General features: G+C 43.7%; 1 protein-coding gene across 2 annotated transcripts in view; it reads left to right on the top strand.

Moving 5' to 3' along the window:
* DOCK11 (dedicator of cytokinesis 11) overlaps positions 1-11320 on the top strand; it is a 551771-nt gene extending 540451 nt beyond the window's left edge. For both annotated transcript variants that reach the window (XM_077493986.1, XM_077493985.1), the window contains one exon: positions 1018-11320. In XM_077493986.1, the coding sequence (XP_077350112.1) occupies positions 1018-1104 (87 nt within the window). In that variant the 3' untranslated portion in view covers positions 1105-11320. The remainder of the gene's footprint in view (positions 1-1017) is intronic.
* Positions 11321-21608: the final 10288 nt, after the last annotated feature.

Here is a 21608-nt window from a genome sequence, read left to right as displayed (position 1 = left end):
TGTGTAATATTTTATATTTACATGACTAAAAAAAAAATTTTTGTGTCTGACCCCAATAAAAAAAGAAAATATATACAAACATGCATATGTTCCCCCTTAATTTCTGACCTATGCAAAGATGTTATCTTATCCGTGAAAGCCAAGGTTCTGCTAAAATTCCTTCTCTATATTTCATTCTCTATATAGTTTCCTATAGGGAGTCCATGTGGGGCTCAGTGACAGCAGTGCTAGTTGCAGGGCTGGTGCTACCACTAGGCAAACTAGGCAGCCGCCTAGGGCGCACTGCTGCCTAGGGCCGCCCGGCTGCTGGATTCCCTCCACGTCTTCATTCTCTGCAGGCTGCAGCATGTAACTACCTCAGTCCGACCGGTACTGTAATTGGAGGTGCAGCGCGGCACTGGAACCAGCACTAGAGGAAGCAGAGCCAATGCTTCCTGTACAATGGTGCCTTCTGTCCCATGGGCAGGGCAAAGGGGGTGAAGTCAGAGGTGGAGCCAATGGGGGTGGCAAAATTAGGTTTTGCCTAGGGCGTCAAAAATCCTTGCACCAGCCCTGGCTAGTTGCAGTGGCTCTAGAGTACTATCCATAAAAATACACAAATAATGAATTTTAGGGAGTAAAATCTGGAAGCTCAGCAATCTCGCAGCAAACCCTATGACAGGACTGGGTTAAGAGGAAGATATTCCCAATAAACTTGCAAGCAGTAATATAAAAACAGTATGGAAGCAAATCATAAGTAATATGCTTACATGATTGGTGGGCACATGAGACAAGAGGGGTTTGGGTCTAAAGTAGGAACAAATGGAAATTGTGATCTTGTTGTATTATGTGAAATTATGTAAAACTGAATAGAATACAACGTATGGTATAACTTTTTCATTTTCTTTAATGCTTCCATCGGACAGCTGTGAAGGTAATTTCAGCAACTCGTACAAATGCTATTTAACAGCATTGTCATTATTTATCATCATTTGACCCCATAGTAATCATATGATCTCTGCAATTTTCTGCTTACAGATGTACCAAGATTACAATAGTAACTCTTCGTGGATGCAGAATTCTCTACACGTCTTTTGCGCCATCAGCGGGACTGCAGCTGAATAATCGCTCTGCAACAGCAAAGTACAAGCCATCTTTCACCTGTCTCAGGAATAACCCAACACAGACTTTTTTGATTTGATCGGTGGGAAAAAGATATGTTCTGTCTCAGCAGAATCGTGGGAGGCTTTTTTCCGGGAAGACAAATAATTACCACTGAGAAAATATTCTGCAGTTGCAATCTATGTTGCAATTGTATTGAGAACTGTTACTGCTACTGTATACTTTGTATATAATTATGTATAGTAAAACAATTAGCAGTATTGAACATGTATGGATGTGTTATTAAAGATGGAAAAGTGGGAAGTCCCTTTAGTGGAAGAATAATATGATGAGGTAATTCCAGTCTCCGGAACGCTGATTGAAATAGACCTGCGTCAGGCTTCATCTTGTATTAAAGCAGTGTGAAAAGCAAGATTTGACAAAGAATTTTCTGAGCTTTTTAGCAAGCTTTGTTGAAACTTTTAAAGTATCATTTAGCACCAGTATATAAATGTGGAACACATCCGAATGGGAATGCTGATTACCACTTTTAACAAGCTGCTAGCAGGCTTCAGCTCTTCTTAAAGTCATTGTAAAGTCTCATTTTGTTTCCTATAAAATAACAGACATGTTATACTTACCACCTATGTTGCAGTGGACTTGCACAGAGCAGCCCAGATCCTCCTCTTCTCGGGCTACTGGCCTCTCTTCTGTTCAGTGCCCCCACAGCAAGCAGCTTGCTATGGGGGCACCTGACCTGAGTCACAGCTCCCTGTGTCCATTCAGACATAGTCCTGGCCCCGCCCCCTCTCTCCTGATTGGCTAGCTGACTTTGATTAACAGCAGTGGCAGCCAATGGTTCCTTTGCTGTGTCTCAGCCAATCAGAAGGGAGAATCTTGGATGGCTGAGGCACTTGTGTACATCACTTGACAGAGAGGGACATCGGGTAAGTATTATGGGGGCTGAGGGGGGCTGCTGCACTCAGATTTTTATCTTAATGCACAGAATTCATTAGTATAAAAACCTTCTGCCTTAACAAAATCTTTAAGACTAGTTTAAAGCCTGCTGAAGCCTACTAGCAGCTTGTTTAAATTGGTAATTGGTACGCCCATTAGAATCTGTATTCAACATTTACAAACTTAAGTTCAATGGCACTTTAAAAGCTTCAACAAGCATTCCTGAAAATTCTGCAAATGCTTTGTCAAATTCTGCTATTCACAGTGCTTTTATAGAAGCTGAAATGTATGTAAAACAAACCACAGGGTCCACTGGAGTGCTAGGAAAATCTTGTCTTCATAGCTTTACTTAAAGTGTTACTAAACCCACAACAGTAAAAATCAGCCTGTATATGCAGTAAAGCATGCTTGTTATACTCACTGTGAAGCCTAACAAGTTAATCCTCTGCATTGTCTAAAAAGGCTGTTTGATCCTGTCTTCCCTGATCCTCCCCTTCTTTTACTGTCCCCAATCCAACTCCTGATATAACAGGGCCTTGGGGGCACTCTGCACATGCTTAGTTTGGTGTGCATTGCTAAAGAGTTTTTTTTTTTTTCTTGGGAGGGCCAATTAACACGGTCCAAACAGAGGCTCAGGGGTCCTGCAGCTTTATAGGACGGTCAGAGGAGAATAAAAACTCCTCCCACAAGCTTTAACCAATGCTTGGCTGGACAATGATAGAAGTCACAAGACTGCTATATACTGCTGATGAGAAAAAGTATTTAACCACTTGACAATCAGCCTCTGTCATTATACTGCGGCAGGTCGGCTCGTTCACGCAAATCGCCATAGGTGTACGTCAGCACCTTTAAAGGCTGTAACAGGCGCATGCCCACTGCACAGCAGGGAACATAAGTGTGCCTGGCAGTCTCGATCGCGGGCACAAGAGCCAGAACGGGGATCTGTGAATGTAACAGACAGATCCCGATTATGACAGGGAAGGAGAGACAGATCTGCTGTGATTCTAGTGATTAGGAACAGCGATATGTCTCTTCCGCCAGTCAGTCCCATCCCCCCACAGTTAAAAACACACATGAGGTAACACATTTAACTCCTTGATCGCCCCCTAGTGTTAACCCCTTCCCTGCCAGTGACATTTACTCAGTAATAAGTGCATTTATTATAGCACTGATCACTGTATAAGTGTCAATGGTCCCAAAAAAGTGTCAAAAGTGTCCGATCTGTCTGCCGCAATGTTGCAGGCCCACTAAACACAGATTGCCGCCATTATTATTAAAAACATATAAAAATAATAAAAAATGCCATAAACCTATCCCCTATTTTGTAGACGCTATAACTTTTGCCCAAACCAAACAATATACGATTATTGCGATTTTTAGAAGAATATATATCGGCCTAAACTGATAAAGAGATTTCTTTTTTTCCATTTTTTTGGGGGATATTTATTATAGCAAAAAGTAAAAAATGTTGTATTTTTGTTCAAAATTTTCTTTTTTTGCTTATAGCTAAAAAAGTAAAAACCACAGAGGTGATAAAATACCACCAAAAAAAAGCTCTATTTGTGCGGAAAAAAGGACGTTGATTTTGTTTGGGTACAGCGTCACACAACTGCGCAATTGTCAGTTAAAGCTTTGCGGTGCTGTTTTGCAAAAAATGGCCTGGTCATTAAGGGAGAAAATCTTCTGGTCTGTAAGTGGTTAACAGTTTATATTTACCAAAATGATTGCATTTCCATGTTCTGTGTACTGTGGGAGACCAGATATATGCAGGGTCCTGGGTTTAGTAACACTTTAAAACTATTCTGGTTTCAGAAGCTTTTTTTATTGATATTACCCAACAATTCTAGTAAATTCTGAGGCAGAAGAGCAAGGTTCCTGAACAGGGGACCTCCGCACTGTGTATTTAAAGGATCACTATTGTGAAAATATTTGTATTCTGATAGCTGCATCTGGGAATGATTGCAATAATAGTGTATATGATTTTTTTTGTTTTACATGTTATTATTTATTTTTCCCCACATTGAGCTGCAGACCAAGCTGTCCAACAAAAGTGACTGTATGAAACAATACTATCAGAGGTGCCTGAACTTTTACAGCAGCAGTTTTCGTTGTTAAATAGAGTTAACTGTGTAAATAAAACCTACCTATTATCAGTTGATTTGGAGCATTTATTTTTTATTATTCAAATCCGTATAACTGTCACTTTTGCTGGACAGCTTGGTTTGCATGTAAATATATAGAAAAATAGAAGGCATGTTCACTTCAAATAGATGATCTGATATACAACATACTATCACTTAGTAATTTAACTGTCTACAGAATACAATATCTTTCATGATAACAGTTATTTAACACCCCCATTTAAGAGGTTTCCTTTTAAATAAAATGAAAAAGCCCTCCAAACTCTACCTATAACTTATATGGACAGTGTTTCTTGTGCACATCCTAAGGAATCTTCCACTTATTATGTTTTCCTTTATCTGCACAGATCATTTAGGCCCCTTTCACACGGGGCGGATCAGTAATGATCCGCCCCGTGATGATCCGCTTGCTCAGCGGGGATCGCTCCGTTGTCCCCGCTGAGCCGGCGGCGGACAGGGCGGTCTCTGCACACTGTGCAGGGACCGCCCTGTCAGCTCTCCACTCTTCTCTATGGGGATCGGATGAGCACGGACCGTCTGTCCGTGTTCATCCGTTCCGCTCTGCAGACGGATAGAAAAATAGGATTTTCCTCCGCCTGCAGAATCGGACAGTTGCGGAGGCGGACAATAGCGAGTGTCTGCGGATGTTCATCCGCAGACACCCGCTATCCCATAGGGATGCATGTATGTCCGTATTTCATCCGCAAACGGATGAATGAAATACGGACATACTGTCCGCATGTGTGAAAGGGGCCTTAAAGTATAACCGTAGTCAAAACAATTGTCTTCGTTTTGAATAGAGTGGAGAGGGATTAGAACACCTGTCAGGTTTTTATTGCGGTCTGTGTCACCATTAGGGAGATTCATCCCCTCTATTTATCATGTTTGCTGTTTTCTTTGAAAGGAAAATAAAAATCCCACATTTTGGGTTTGTCCCTAGAACAGGTAATAGAGGGAAAATCTTGGGTTGCCTCACTTTGGAGAGATTTCCTATAGTTTCTGTTTTGCCTATGGGACACCAGCACAGGCAAGAAATCTGACAGGGGTTATAACCTTTCCTTACTGTAGCCAAAACGAAAAATAAAATGCCTTTAGTTCTGCTTTAACTTGTCTTGATGATCAACAGTTCCTACTGAGGAAATCCTGAAAATATGATAATTCAGGGTTACTTGAGGGCTAAAGTTGAGAAATGCTAGTTAAGCCTTGTCCATAAGGACCTTCACCTTGTATAGGAGCAATATGAACAGCAAGCTTTTACAGAAAATTTGCTAAACTTTTATTATATTACGAGCAGCAGCTTTCAAAAAGCTTCTGGAACTCAATTTTTTTCAGGGCTTCAGGTAATGCGTGCTAAAAGTTTAACAAAGTGCTGTACACACTGTCCTTATACAAGCTGAAGCCTAATGCCGGGTACACACGACCGGACTTTTCGAGGGACTAGGTCCGACGGACTTTCGGCGGAGTTCTGACGGACTTTCTGAATGAACAGACTTGGCCACACACAATCACACCAAAGTCTGACGGATTCGAACGTGATGACGTACGACCGGACTAGAATACGGAAGTTCATAGCCAGTAGCCAATAGCTGCCCTAGCGTCATTTTTTGTCCGTCGGACTAGCATACACACGAGTGGATTTCTCGGTAGGAACTGGGTTATTTCTAAAGTCCGCCAGATTTTTGGCAAGCAAAGGTCCGATGGAGCCCACACAAGATCGAATTGCTTTGCTGTCAAAAAGTCCGGTCGTGTGTACGTGGCATAAGGCTACTTTCACACTGGGAAGTTGGGGGCGTCGGCGGTAAAGCGCTGTTGTTTTTGCGGCACTTTTTGGGCACTAGCGAGGCGCTTTTTACCAGGGCGAAAATAGGGGTTGAATGTGCCCGCAAAGCGCCGCTGCAGCGGCACTTTGCCGGCCCTTCAGTGGCGCTGCCAATTGATTTTAATGGGCAGGGGCGTTGTAGTGTATACACCGCTACAGCGCATCAAAGATGGGGCTTGCAGCACTTTTTTTGGCGTCCTGCCAAGCCACCGCACCAGTGTGAAGGCACTCAGGCCTTCACACTGAAGTGAGAGGAGAGGCTCTTTACAGGCGCTATGCAGGCACTATTTTTTAGCAATATAGTACCTGTAAATCGGCTCAGTGGGAAAGCAGTCTATGTGGACAAGGCATTTGGGTACTGCTGCATTTGCAATCAGTTACCAAATCATTCACTGTCATAATGAAAACAAATGAAAATTAAAACAAAGCAGTGACATCATTTATAGGAGGTTTATATAGCTTGTATGTGCTATTATGTAGCTCATCTATGTAGCTAAAATTGTCAAAGATTTAACAATGATTTGCTGCCATGTGGGAGCACAACCCACAATCAGAGCTGTGCCTAGTGGGTACTGGAGTGATAATCATGTGTAGTCTTTCAGTTTACTAATAATGCCTTAATAAGTGTAGTCACCACAGCATAGGATCTTGGGATGAGAGATCCAAATGCTCCTATTCCATATATGTTGAGTGAAGAAATCCTTAATAATAATACTAATAATAATAATAATAATAAAAACACAAGAAGACAATGTCATATTTAGTCAGGGTGAAAAAAGACATAAGTCCATCCAGTTGAACCAACGAAACAAAATTAAAGAACAAATAAGGTAGTCCTTATAATACAAATACACTATGTGGCGAAAAGGTTGTGCACACCTTACGATCACACCTACCATATGGCTAAAGGATAAATTAAAGGTTAAATTAGTATAGCATGTCCAGTGAAACTCTTGAACGTACAAATGCATTTTAGACCATTACAACATTTTAGACAATTGATTTGCCAAATTTAATGTGGAGCCCTGACTGCCAAATGAATAGCTATAATAATACCCCTGGTTTTGTAATGGGATGTCCAATAAGCTTACATAGCTGTGATGATCAGATTCCACCAGCCTTTAGTCATACATTGCCACATCTCATAAAGCAAGTAGCATTTGCTTGTGTTTCTTAAGCCCCATACACAGCTGATTGTTTCCTTCAGATTTACCAAAACCATATAATATAATATGAGGTCAAACCTTAGGAGTTTCAATTTATATGCAATCAGGCAGGCCCTTGCACTACATGGTTTTGGTAAATCTGAAGGAAAAAAATCTGCAGAAAATCTGATAGTGTGCATGGGGCTTTAGGCTCCTTTCAAACTAGTTTTTGAGCCGTGGCTCTATATAGGAGGCGCACAGGATTACATGCCGGTCACGTCAATGTCAGTGCCTGCGATAACTCCCTGTATACTAATGGCAGTGCCTATTTAAAATACATGCTTATGATTATAAACAGCCCTTAAGCTGGATTCACACCTATGCATTTTCTGTGCTTTTTGCAGATTTGCTCTACAGAACATGTTCCATAGGAAACCATGTTAAATGGACTGTAGTGCAAATATGCAAAATGCAAAAAGCACAGGTGTGAATCCAGCCTTAGTGGGTACGAATAGAAAGTCTTTTTGGTGGACATATAAGACATGTACGGTAAGCTTAAAGGAGAAGTACAGCCAAAGCTCCTCTAGCTGTACGTCTCTTATGGATTGTAGGAGTGCAGTGACCCGTCTTCAGCAGAGAGCGGGCTGAAGTCCGCTATCTGCTGATGTCATGGATGTCATCACGACAATAAAGTCTGTTTTCGCCAGGTGCCTGGACTGACACCCAGCTTAGCCTTTCAGCGAGCCGCTGAGATCCTGAGCTGGCCACCCCCTCCCCAGCCCAGCTCTCCAATGAGCGAGGAGGGGGCAGAGCAGAGAGCTGTGACTGACAGTCTACAGCTCTCTGCTCACAGAGCTCTGAAAACCGAGCGATCGGCAGTGTTCAATCACTCGGTTCTCAGTGTAGAGGCGCTGAGGGACAGATAAATCATCTGATCGATATTGCATCCACCTAGGCAAGTATAAAACTGCAAAAATAAAAAATCCTTTACTTCTCTTTAAAGAGACACTTTCTGAAATCTATCTTTCCTATCACTTTAAATAGTTTGTTTGAGCTAAGCTGGCTCAAAGTACTTCCTTTGCTAATTGCTGCAGCTGCTGTCAGCGCAGTATAAACTGTAATTATTAGGCTCCATGCACACTGGAGCTCATAAACTGCAGTTTATTGGAGTTTGGGCGTTTTTTTTTAAAGCCCATAAACTCCACTCTATGTTAGCCTATGTGTCCATGCACACATGGACGTTTTTTAGCTTTAATGAGCAGTGGAGTTTATGGGCTTTTTTCTGAACGCCAGAAATTCGCTTTTCCAAGTGCCGTTTTTCACCGCCAAAAAACGGCAAACGCTGATAAACGCTCATAAACGCTATTAAACGCTCATAAACATGTGTTAATTAGTGTTCGGCATTCTATTTTTCAATGCATTGTGGGATTTTTGGAATGTCCTCTGTGTATTTTTATAAAAAACGCCCATTAACGCTAAAGCTGTAAAACGCTCAAAAAAACGCTAGTATAAAACGCTGTTAAAAGCAGGTTTTTCAACCAGCGTTTTCTGCCAGCAATCTGGTGTCCAGAAAAAGCTTTTTTGAGCTTCAGTGTGCATGGAGCCTAAATGACTGAGTACCAAACAAAGTTTTTTTGGGTGACTTGGAATCATAAAGAGACTTTTGTTTTCAGAATCCATGTGTTAAAAGTGTTTCTTTGAAATTCATGCATTTATTTTGCAAAGGTGGAAGTGCCAGTAGAATCTTCTGGTAAGTATAAAGCATGTATTTAAAATCTAATGCCATCCTTCACTTTAAATAATTTGCGTGGGCCAAGCTGGCCCAAACAAGCTATTTCTTTTACGAATTGCTGCAGCTGCTGTTAGTGCTGTATGAGCTGAATATAGCATCAGCTGCACACAGTATATAGCACTGCAGATGGAAAGTCACTGTACCACTGGCAGAACACAGTGCTGCATACTGTATGTAGCTGACAGTTTACACAGTGCTGACAACAACTGCAGCAATTAATAAAGGAAACCGTTTGTTTGGACCAGCTTGGCCTAGGAAAGATAAATGAAAGGAAAAATAGGCTTTAAATACATGCATTACAATTAGCAGTACTGCCAACAGTAAATCCAATGGTCTGCTGCCCTGGGGGTAGGGGGGCCCCATAGGAAGTGTTAAACCCCCTTCAATTGGGAGCTTCCACTAAGCGGAATCCGCCTCCGCTCAATGGTGGATCTCTCCGCAGATGACAGGTTCATGTCTACTCTGCACAATCCCGCTCTCCTCTATGGGACAATCTGATAGAAATGGACCGTTTGTTCATTTCCATCTGATGCCATCTGATCCGCCAGATGGATGGGGAATAGAACCACCATGTATCAGTTTTTGCCGGATAGGATCAGATCAGATGGCGGCGGGTGTCAGCAGACATGTCTGCTGACATCCGCCACTCCATAGAAGAGACTGGAGGGTCCAATTAGGTCCGCCTGAAAAACTGACAGTAGGACCTAATCAGACAGCCCATGTGAAAGGGGGCCTACAGCAGGGAGGAACCACAAATTGGCCAGTTCAGCGGGAAGCGGATGAATTTCGGTCTGTAAATACCACTGTCTTTTGAACAGAAGCCAGTCTAACGACTGGCTTCTGTCGAAAGGTCATGCTGGAAAACCAGCATTTGATCAGCACATGCAGCCAATAGCTGCTGCGTTGATCTGTGTATTCTGATGGGGGAATGGGGATAGATTTCCCAATCCCACACTGGCAGAATACAATAGTACAGCAGGAGAGATCCCTGCATTTGTATAGTTTGTGTTGATGCGAAGATCTGTCAGTCATTTTTGTTTAACCCTCTGGTTGATTGAAAAAAAAAAAAAAACTTAATGTGTATATCCAACTTTAAATGCTGAGGATTCTACTGGAAATTCTACCTTTGCAAAAGAAAGATGATTGAATTCACTGGCGGAAGTACTGATAAGTATAATACATGTATTTTAAAGGGACACTTTGGTCAGAATACATCCATCCTGAAAAAGTGGGGGAGATTTACTAATATTGGTACAAACAGAACCTAGTGCAACTGTGCATAGTAACCAATCAGCTTCTAATGGCACGTACACACGAGCGAAATGTCCGACAGAAAAAGTCAGACGGCAGCTTTTCATCATATATTCCGATCATGTGTATGCCCCATCTGACTTTTTACGTCAAAAATTCTGACGGACCTAGAAAGAGAACATGTTATAAATATTTCAGACGGAACCAATTCCTATCGGGAAAACCGCTTGTCTGTATGCTGTTCCAACGTACAAAAAACTACTCATGCTCTGAAGCAAGTACGAGACGGAAGCTATTGGCTACTGGCTATTGAACTTCCTTTTTCTATTCTTGTCCTAGTGCTGTATGTCACCGCGTTCTTGACTATCAGACTTTGGTGTGATGGTGTGTATGCAAGACAGTTTCAGCGGAATTCCATCGGAACTCAGTCGGAAAAACCTTCAGTTTATTGCGACAGGAAAACCAGTCCTGTGTACAGGGCATTACAGTTTGTTCAATTAGGCTTTGACAATAGAAGCCAATTGGTGCACAGCCGCACCAGATTCTGTGTGCTCCAGTTTTAGTAAATCCCCCCCCCCACTGTCTCTTTAGGCTTGCAAAGATTTTAGTTTGGTACGCACAGCCATTTATAAATCACCTGAAGGTATCCAAATGTGACCTGATGCTGTTTTCTTAGTGCCCAAGCTATGTTGTGAATTCTGAGACAAATGTTAAACTGCATTCTAAGCAGCTCAGGGATGTCACAGCTGCATTGCCTTATGATGTCTCTAAATCTAAATGAACTGACAGGCATCATTCCCATGAGTATTCTTCCAGCCCACAAAACATTTGCTTCCACTGTGTGTTGTACCTTTTGAATAAAGTGCGTACCTCTTCTGTAAATGTACTGTATATGCAACGTGCAAGTGCCTGAATCATTTTAAATGCCAACTCTGTATGCAAGTATTATTTTTTAGTTTCTTGTTTTCTGTATTGATTGAAACGTGGCAATACTATTTATTTTACAACAGAGCTAGAATTGTATAGTATCTGGTCATTTTCTCTGTTTGTTTTACATTTCTGCAACATTTGTTGAACACGTTCCTTGATACTATTGCTGTTTTGGAAGTACAATACAGATTTTCAGAACCCTGAAGGCGTGTTGTAGTGTTATCCCAACAATTTGTTATAGTGTTATCCCAACAATTTGTTGTAGTGTTATCCCAACAATTTGTTGTAGTGTTATCCAGGGGCGGACTGACCATTCAGCCACTTGGGCACTGCCTGAGGGCCCCGGGCCACTAGGGGGCCCTGTCAGGGTTGCCAGCCTCAGTAAAACCAGGGACAGTATGTAAAAATCCTCTCCAGTACCTTCTCAGCCAATAGAAACATTTCTGTGTATACATGTATGTGTATACTGTGTGATTGTATACTGTGTGTGTGTGTCTGTATACTGTGTGGCCCCATATTTTTTGATTGGGGGTCCCATATTCTCTGATTGCCTGGGGGCCCCATAATCTCCTATTGCCCGGGGGCACCATGAGTTTCAGTCCGCCCCTGGTGTTATCCCAACAGTTTGTTGTAGTGTTATCCCAACAATTGCTAGGGATTGATCAGGTTGGCGTTTGGTGGAAAAGTGGGTGGAGTTTTTTATATTCCTGCTGCCGTCAGTGTTCGTGGATGTCAACATTTCCAGATAAGCCCCGTTACCGAGAACACAGTTCACTTTGGAATTAAAAGCTGTAAACTGTAAAGCTGGCCACAGGTGGGTATTATTTTTTAAATGAAAAGAATGTTCTAAGAAAGTTTGTGTTTCCTATTGTGAGTGGGTCAAATTGACGTTCATTTTCCAAGTGACGAGAAAATTCAAAGGAGCAGGATGGAAAATATTTCTCAAACAATCTTATTACTAACAATGTATATGGTTTTCATCTTGTAAAGTCTATTTATTCCAAAATCAAATGTTAACCGCTTGCCGACCAGCCGCAACGTAAGGTAACGTCGTTTCGCCCAGCCGTTTTACTGCAGCAGAATGGCACGGCTGGGCGAAGTGACGTTATCTTACATTGCTTCGGCTTTTGGTCACTAGGGGAGCGTATGCACGCCCGGAGCCGATGCGAGTGCCCGGCAGGCACAATGACCACCAGGCTCCCGCAATCTCTCGTGACAGAGCGAGAACTGGGATCTGCATGTGTAAAAACACAGATCCCGGTTCTTTCAGGGGAGAGGAGGCAGATCGTGTGTTCATGCTATGTATGAACACTGATCTCTCTCTCCTTCTAGACAGTCCCATCCCCCCACAGTTATAAACACACATAGGGAACACGGTTAACTCCTTCCCTGCCAGTGACATTTACACAGCAATCAGTGCATTTTTTATAGCACTGATCCCTGTATAATTGTCAATGGTTTAAAAAATGTGTCAAAAGTGTCTGCCATAATGTCGGAGCCCCGATAAAAAAAAAAAAAACAAAATCGCAGATCGCTGTCATTACTAGTAAAAAAATTAAATAAAAATAATAATAATGCCATAAATCTATCCCCTATTTTGTGGACAATATAACTTTTGCGCAAACCAATCAATATACACTTAGGCCGCGTACACACGAGAGGATTGTCCGTCCAACTTAGTCCGCTGAAACATGTTTCAGCGGACAATCCGCTCGTGTGTGGGCTTCAGCGGACTTTTTCAGCGGACAGTCTGGCGGACTAAGTCTTTCGGAATTTCCGTAATTTTGTCCGTTCAAACTTGGTTTCAGCGGACAGTCCGCTCGTGAGTAGGCAAGTTGGACGGACTAAGTATGGCGCATGCTCAGAAAGGATTTACACGGCGAAAGGTTGCATTGCAGTGTATTGGACGTCGTATTTCTAGTCCCGTCGTACGTGCTGTACACGTCATCGCGCAAGCTTTCAACGGACTGTCTGTTCGTCGTGTGTGGTCAAGTCCGTTCTTTTAAAAGTTGGACGGACTGTCTGTCGGATTGTCTGACGAACTTAGTTGGGCAGACAATCCGCCCATGTGTACGCGGCCTTACTGTGATTTTTTTAAATCAAATATATGTAGAAGAATACATATCAGCCTAAATTAAGGAAAAACATTTTTTATTATAGCAAAAACTAAAAGATATTGTTTTTTTTCTTCTTTTGTTTATAGCACAAAAAATAAAAAAAACAGAGGCGATCAAATACCACCAAAAGAAAGCTCTATTTGTGGGAAAAAAGGACCTCAATTTTGTTTGGGTACATCGTTGCACGACCACAGGAACACAGTTAACCCCTTCCCTGCCAGTGACATTTACACAGCAATCAGTGTATTTTTTATAGCTAAATCAGTGCATTTTTTTCAGTTAAAACCACACAGTGCCAAATCACAAAAAATGGCCTGATCAAAGCGGCCATTCACAGCGCGATCGCAGCTGCCAATGGGAGATGATCTCATATGTAAACATATGAGATCATCTCCCATTGCCGTGTCTCTCCCTCCTCACACAGAGACAGCGTGTGAGGAGGTAGAGCGATCTGTAAGTGATAAATTGTTACACTGTCAGCCCCAGTGCCAACTGTCAGCCCCAGTGCCATCTGTCAGCCCCAGTGCCATCTGTCAGCCCCAGTGCCAGTGCCATCTGTCAGCCCAGTGCCATCTGTCAGCCCCAGTGCCATCTGTCAGCCCAGTGCCATCTGTCAGCGCCAGTGCCTGCCGTCAGCCCCAGTGCCGTCAGCCCCAGTGCCGCCAGTGCCACCTGCCAGCGCCAGTGCCATCCGTCAGCCCCAGTGCCATCCGTCAGCCCCAGTGCCGCCAGTGCCGTCAGCCCCAGTGCCGCTAGTGCCGTCAGCCCCAGTGCCGCCAGTGCCACCTGCCAGCACCAGTGCCACCTGCCAGCGCCAGTGCCACCTGCCAGCCCCAGTGCCATCCGTCAGCCCCAGTGCCGTCAGCCCCAGTGCCGTTAGCCCCAGTGCCGTCAGTGCTACCTGCCAGCGCCAGTGCCACCTGCCAGCACCAGTGCCAGCGCCAGTGCCATCCGTCAGCCCCAGTGCCGCCAGTGCCACCTGCCAGTGCCACCTGCCGCCGCCAGTGCCACCTGCCAGTGCCACCTGCCAGCGCCAGTGCCACCTGCCAGCACCAGTGCCGTCAGCCCCAGTGACATCAGCCCCAGTGCCGACAGCCCCAGTGCTGCCAGTGCCACATGCCAGTGCCACCTGTCAGTGCCACCTGCCAGCGCCACCTGCCAGTGCCACCTGCCAGTGCCACCTGCCAGCGCCAGTGCCATCCGTCAGCCCCAGTGCCGCCAGTGCCACCTGCCAGCGCCAGTGCCACCTGCCAGTGCCACCTGCCAGCGCCATCTGCCAGCCCCATTTGCCAGAGCAATTAGCCAGGGCAAATAGCCAGCACCATCTGCCAGTGCCATCTGCCAGCCCCATCTGCCAGCCCCATCTGCCAGCCCCATCTGTCAGCCCCATCTGCCAGCCCCATCTGTCAGCCCCATCTGTCAGCCCCATCTGTCAGCCCCATCTGCCTCCAGTGCCATCTGCCTCCAGTGCCATCTGTCAGTGCCACGTGTCGTCAGTGCCACGTGTTGTCAGTGCCACGTGGGGTCACTTTGTGGGCATTTCCATTGTCCTGGTGCTCCAGGGCCTTCAAAACTGTAATAGGTGGTTGAGAAATAAGATGTGTAATTTATGCTCCTAGAACGCCTGATGGTGCTATTTCAATATTGGGCCTCTGTATGTGGCCAGGCTGTGTAAAAGTCTCACACATTTGGTATCGTTATACTCAGGAGGAGTAGTAGAACGTATTTTGGGGTGTCATTTTTGCTATGTACATGCTATGTGTTGGAAATATCTTATAAATTGACAACTTTGCGTAAGAAAAATGCGTTTTCATTTTTTTTTCCACATTTTCCCAAAACTTCTGGAAAAAAAAGGAACCATTCAAACGACTCATTATGCCTCATAGATTATACGTTGGGGTGTTAGCTTTCCAAAATGGGGTCACTTTGTGGGCATTTCCATTGTCCTGGTGCTCCAGGGCCTTCAAAAATGTAATAGGTGGTTGAGAAATGAAATGTGTAATTTATGCTCCTAGAACGCCTGATGGTGCTATTTCAATATTGGGCCTCTGTATGTGGCCAGGCTGTGTAAAAGTCTCACACATTTGGTATCGTAATACTCAGAAGGAGTAGCAGAACGTATTTTGGGGTGTCATTTGTGGTATACATATGCCATGTGAGAGAAATAACCTATTACATTGAAAATTTTGTGAGAAAAAAAAATAAAAATCTTCATTTTGCAAAGAATTGTGGGAAAAAGATGACAACATCAAAAACCTCACCATGCATCTTACTAAATACCTTGGAATGTCTACTTTCAAAAAAGGGGTCATTTGGGGGGTATTTCTACTTTCCTGATTTGTTCGGGTCGCAAGAAATGAGATAGGCCACCAGTACATCAGGTGTGATCAATTTTGTGCGATTCGCACCACAGCTTGTAGACTCTCTAACTTTCACAAAGACCAAATAATATCCACTAATTTGGGTTATTTTTACCAAAGATATGTAGCAGTATGAATTGTGGCCAAAATTTATGAAAAAAATTATATAATTTGCAAAATTTTATCACAGAAACAAAGAAATATGCTTTTTTTTTCAACATTTTTGGTCTTTTTTCATTTATAGCACAAAAAATAAAAACCCCAGAGGTGATCAAATACCACCAAAAGAAAGCTCTATTTGTGGGAAAAAAAGGACACAAAATTCATTTGGGTACAGTGTTGCATGACTGAGTAATTGTCATTCAAATTGTGAGAGCACCAAAAGCTGAAAATTGGTCTGGTCAGGAAGGGTGTTTAAGTGCCCAGTAAGCAAGTGGTTAAATGAGAATTTTCAGAGAATTTTCAGAGAATTTTTGTACCCATTTTTTTTCTTAAAGGATAGGTTCACCTTTTGGAGTATGTTACACATTACACCCATATTTAGGGTGTAATGTGTAACATGCTCCAACTCTGCCCCCTCATGACAGCGGGTGGGGGATCTTCTTCTGGCACCCGCTATCACTTTTCAAAAACAATGTGGGGCTCTGCCCACACAGTACAGTTATTTATTCACAGCAATCTGTGAATGAATGAATGAACTACAAGTCCAATCTTCCACCACAGCAGACAGCTTGTAGTTCTCAATGAACTGTGAGGGCGCTGATGAGCACTTTGGTTGTTCATTGACTCTTCCTCCAACTTTGTAACTGTCTGACGGTACAGGCAAACTGTACTGAGGCCGTGTCTGCAGGAGCCTGGCATTGCACCCTGATCACAGGTGCAATGCTCTGCAGGCTCATCAGAAAAAAATAAAATGCCCTTTTTTATTTTTTAACTTATGAATTTGTTTATTTTTTCTTAAAGGTGAACTTATCCGTTAAGAATTGTCATTCCAAATTCTATCCATTTATGGCCTGCTTTAGTCTAAGCAAAACTAAACCAAACATACAAAGCTGAAATGCTTAGGAGAAAACTGTTTTACTTGTCAAAATATAGAAATCCCGTAATCCCAATCAGCCATTTTTCTTATCCAGATACCCCAGATAGACACCACAGGTTGGTCTTGACCATTTACCGTTCTCCACTGCAGTCAAAACAATACAACTTGGTAAAAGCTGTGATTAGATAATGAAGAAGCAGCAGCTCCCCAGTCAGTACATCTTTCTGCCGTCTCCTCCAGACATCAAGTTCCATTTGTTAGATTTCCAGAACTCTGCAATGTTGAAAGAAATGAATTGTCCTACAGTGTTGTCTCCACCTCTCCTAGTCTGAACTCTGATGCACAGAGAATTACAGATGGCTAGTACAAAGTTAGTTTGCGTTCTTGTGGCATCAGTTTACTGTACCAATGCTTTGACCCAAGATTCACACATTTTTAATTCAATTTAAAAAATGTGTAAATCTTGGGTCAACGTTGTGTGCATCTAGGATGACACCATTGAAAAATAGACCCCTATTAAAAAAAAAATGAATGTAGGCATTTTAATAACTGTATTAAATGAGCTGATTTGTAATGTGTCCAGGCTTACCCTTTAAGAGCAGTTTGAAAAATAATTTGTAGCCATGAGCCATTCTTTATATTCTAAAGCAAAAACTCTTTAGAAGTGTTTGTTACGGCTACATATGATCCCATGAACTTGCTATTAATTCTCTCACAAGAATGGAAGTCTCTGGAATAACAAATCCAAGGACATTGATGGGATGTCATCTACTAGGTTTGCTATATTTTGCCCTTTTGCAGAGAGAAACAGTGAGGCAATTTAAAGGATCAGGGGAGAGAGGATTCAAGGAAACCCATCTTCATATCTCCATCACATGAACTTAGCATTAAAAGCATGGCAGATGTTTCCAACTTTTCTCCAAACTTTCCAAAAAACAAACATGAACTGCATGCTAGCAAAAACCCTCCATGCCATGTCTAAGTGCAACATTATTCATAATTAACATGGAACTAAAGGTAAAAAAAAATTTCTCTTACGTTCACTGACTGACACAGCTCCTTTATTCTTGACTAGGGATGAGCCGAACACCCCCCCGGTTCGGTTCGCACCAGAACTTTCGAACGGACCCCAAATTCGAACGAACTTTAGAACCCCATTGAAGTCTATGGGACTCGAACGTTCGAAATGAAAAGTGCTAATTTTAATGGCTAATATGCAAGATACTGTCCTAAAAAGGGTTTGGGGACCTGGCTCCTGCCCCAGGGGACATGGGTCAATGCCTAAAATGTTTTTAAAAATGGCCGTTTTGGCGGGAGCACTGCTTTTAATGACGATTAAAGTGAAAAAAAAAGTGAAATATTCCTTTAAATATGGTGCCTGGGGGGTGTCTGTAGTATGCCTGTGAAGTGCCTCGTGTTTCCAGTGTTTAGAACAGTCCCTGCACAAAATGACATTAACCAGTTGCCGACCGCCGCACGACGATGTACGTCGACAGCATGGCACGGGCAGGCATATTGGCGTACATGTACGTCCCTTGCCTCCCGCGGGTCGGGGGCCCGATCGGGCCCCCGCCCGGTGCCTGCGGCGGTCGGTTTTCGTCCGGGAGCGATCCGGGACGAGGGGGCAGCCATTCATTCATGGCCACCCCCACGCGATCGCTCCCGACGAATAGGAATCCCCCGTGACATCACTTCCTCTCCTGTAATGTAAACACAGGAGAGGAAGTGATGTATTCTCTCCTCCGTGTCGGTATTTTTCGTTCCGACACGGAGGAGAGCGGATCGGTGAGTTGCACCAACACTCTACACACACAGTAGAACATGCCAGGCACACTCACACCCCCCCTTTACCCCCCGATCACCCCCCCAATTACCCCTGCCCCCCAGTCACAGTGACACCAATGTCATTTTTTTTTTTTTTTTTGCATTGGTGTCATTTGTGACTGTAATAACTGTTAGGGCAGTTAGGGTTAGCCCCCTTTAGTTCTAATGTACCCCCCTAACCCCCCCAATAAAGGTTTAACCCCGTGATCACCCCCCGTCGCCAGTGTCACTAAGGCTGGGTTCACATTGCAGCGGTTTATGAGAACGAATGTGATTCGCACCGCACTGCAGTGCAAATCACATCCGATCTCTGTGCGATTCGAGTTCAGCCATTCGCCGCACCCGCCACACCCGCCGCAAATTCGCACGGGACCCTTTTTTTGGCCCGCAGCAGAATCGGATCGCATGGGTGTTCACACCATGCGATCCGAGTTTGCAGATCGCACTGCGATATGCGAACTGATCTGGGGGTGTCAGTAACATTTCACTGACACTCCCAGCAGTCCGCATAGGGCAGTGTGAACTGCCGCCGGGAGGCATGCGATGCGGGAACCCGCCGCGGATTCGCGGCGTTTCCGCATCGCTCCAGTGTGAACCCAGCCTAATAAGCGATCATTTTTCTGATCGCCGTATTAGTGTCACAGGTGACGCTAGTTAGGCAGGTAGGTATTTAGGTTCGCCGCAGCTTTTTATAGCGCCAGGGACCCCCATATACTACCGCATAAAGCCCCCTGATTGCCCCCTAGTTAACCCTTTCACCAGTGATCACCATATAACTGTTACAGGTGACGCTGGTTGGTTAGTTATTTTTTTATAGTTTCAGGGCACCCGCCATTTATTACCTAATAAAGGTTTAACCCCCTGATCACCCGGCGGGTGTCATTTGTGACTAATAACTGTTAGGGCAGTTAGGGTTAGCCCCCTTTAGTTCTAAGGTACCCCCCTAACCCCCCCAATAAAGGTTTAACCCCGTGATCACCCCCCGTCGCCAGTGTCACTAAGGCTGGGTTCACATTGCAGCGGTTTATGAGAACGGATGTGATTCGCACCGCACTGCAGTGCAAATCACATCCGATCTCTGTGCGATTCGAGTTCAGCTATACAGATAGTATGGCTGAATTCGTGTCGCACCCGCCGCACCCGCCGCAAACTCGCACGGGACCCTTTTTTTGGTCCGCAGCAGAATCGGATCGCATGGGTGTTCACACCATGCGATCCAAGTTTGCAGATCGCACTGCGATATGCGAACTGATCTGGGGGTGTCATTAACATTTCACTGACACTCCCAGCAGTTCGCATAGGGCAGTGTGAACTGCCGCCGGGAGGCATGCGATGCGGGAACCCGCCGCGCATTCGTGGCGTTCCCGCATCGCTCCAGTGTGAACCCAGCCTAATAAGCGATCGTTTTTCTGATCGCTGTATTAGTGTCACAGGTGACGCTAGTTAGGCAGGTAGGTATTTAGGTTCGCCGCAGCTTTTTATAGCGCCAGGGACCCCCATATACTACCGCATAAAGCCCCCTGATTGCCCCCTAGTTAACCCTTTCACCAGTGATCACCATATAACTGTTACAGGTGACGCTGGTTGGTTAGTTATTTTTTTATAGTTTCAGGGCACCCGCCATTTATTACCTAGTCTCACTAGTGTACCCCTAAATTTAGGGGTGTCTACTTTCCAAAATGGGGTCATTTGGGGGGGGTTTGTGCCATCTTGGCATTTTATGGCCTTCAAAACTGTAACGCCCTTAGAAAGCCTGAAGGCGGTGCTTGGTTTTCGGGGCCCCGTACGCGGCTAGGCTCCCAAAAAGTCCCACATATGTGGTATCCCCGTACTCAGGAGAAGCAGCAGAATTTATTTTGGGGTGTCATTTCACATATGCCCATGGCATGCGTGAGCAATATATCATTTAGTGACAACTTTGTGAAAAAAAAAAAAAAAAAGTTTGTAATTTTCCCGCAACTTGTGGCAAAATATAAAATATTCCATGGACTCAACATGCCTCTCAGCAAATAGCTTGGGGTGTCTACTTTCTAAAATGGGGTCATTTGTGGGGGTTTTGTGCCATCTTGGCATTTTATGGCCTTCAAAACTGTAATAGGTAGTGAGAAGTGAACTCAAAAATTTACGCCCTTAGAAAGCCTGAAGGCGGTGCTTGGTTTTCGGGGCCCCGTACGCGGCTAGGCTCCCAAAAAGTCCCACATATGTGGTATCCCCGTACTCAGGAGAAGCAGCAGAATTTATTTTGGGGTGTCATTTCACATATGCCCATGGCATGCATGAGCAATATATCATTTAGTGACAACTTTGTGAAAAAAAAAAAAAAGTTTGTAATTTTCCCGCAACTTGTGGCAAAATATAAAATATTCCATGAACTCAACATGCCTCTCAGCAAATAGCTTGGGGTGTCTACTTTCTAAAATGGGGTCATTTGTGGGGGTTTTGTGCCATCTTGGCATTTTATGGCCTTCAAAACTGTAATAGGTAGTGAGAAGTGAACTCAAAAATTTACGCCCTTAGAAAGCCTGAAGGCGGTGCTTGGTTTTCGGGGCCCCGTACGCGGCTAGGCTCCCAAAAAGTCCCACATATGTGGTATCCCCGTACTCAGGAGAAGCAGCAGAATTTATTTTGGGGTGTCATTTCACATATGCCCATAGCATGTGTGAGCAATATATCATTTAGTGACAACTTTGTGTAAAAAAAAAAAAAAAAATTTTTTTTTGTCATTATTCAATCGCTTGAGGCAAAAAAATAAAATATTCAATGGGCTCAACATGCCTCTTATCAATTTACTTAGGGGGTCTACTTTCCAAAATGGGGTCATTTGGGGGGGGTTTTGTACTGCCCTGCCAATTTAGCACCTCAAGAAATGAGATAGGCAGTCGTAAACTAAAAGCTGTGTAAATTCCAGAAAACGTACCTTAGTTTGTAGATGTGACAACTTTTGCGCAAACCAATAAATATACAATTATTGACTTTTTTTTTACCAAAGACATGTGGCTGAATACATTTTGGCCTAAATGTATGACTAAAATTGAGTTTATTGGATTTTTCTAATAACAAAAAGTAGAAAATATCATTTTTTTTCAAAATTTGCGGTCTTTTTACGTTTATATCGCAAAAAATAAAAATCGCAGAGGCAATCAAATACCATCA

Source organism: Lithobates pipiens, unplaced genomic scaffold (genome assembly GCF_037356315.1).
Source record: "Lithobates pipiens isolate NorthernLeopardFrog02 unplaced genomic scaffold, aLitPip1_a1.2 Scaffold_1, whole genome shotgun sequence".
In the NCBI taxonomy this organism is placed as follows: domain Eukaryota; kingdom Metazoa; phylum Chordata; class Amphibia; order Anura; family Ranidae; genus Lithobates; species Lithobates pipiens.
The sequence above is the reverse complement of the archived record's forward strand: the minus strand, read 5'-3'. Positions and strand labels throughout refer to the sequence as shown.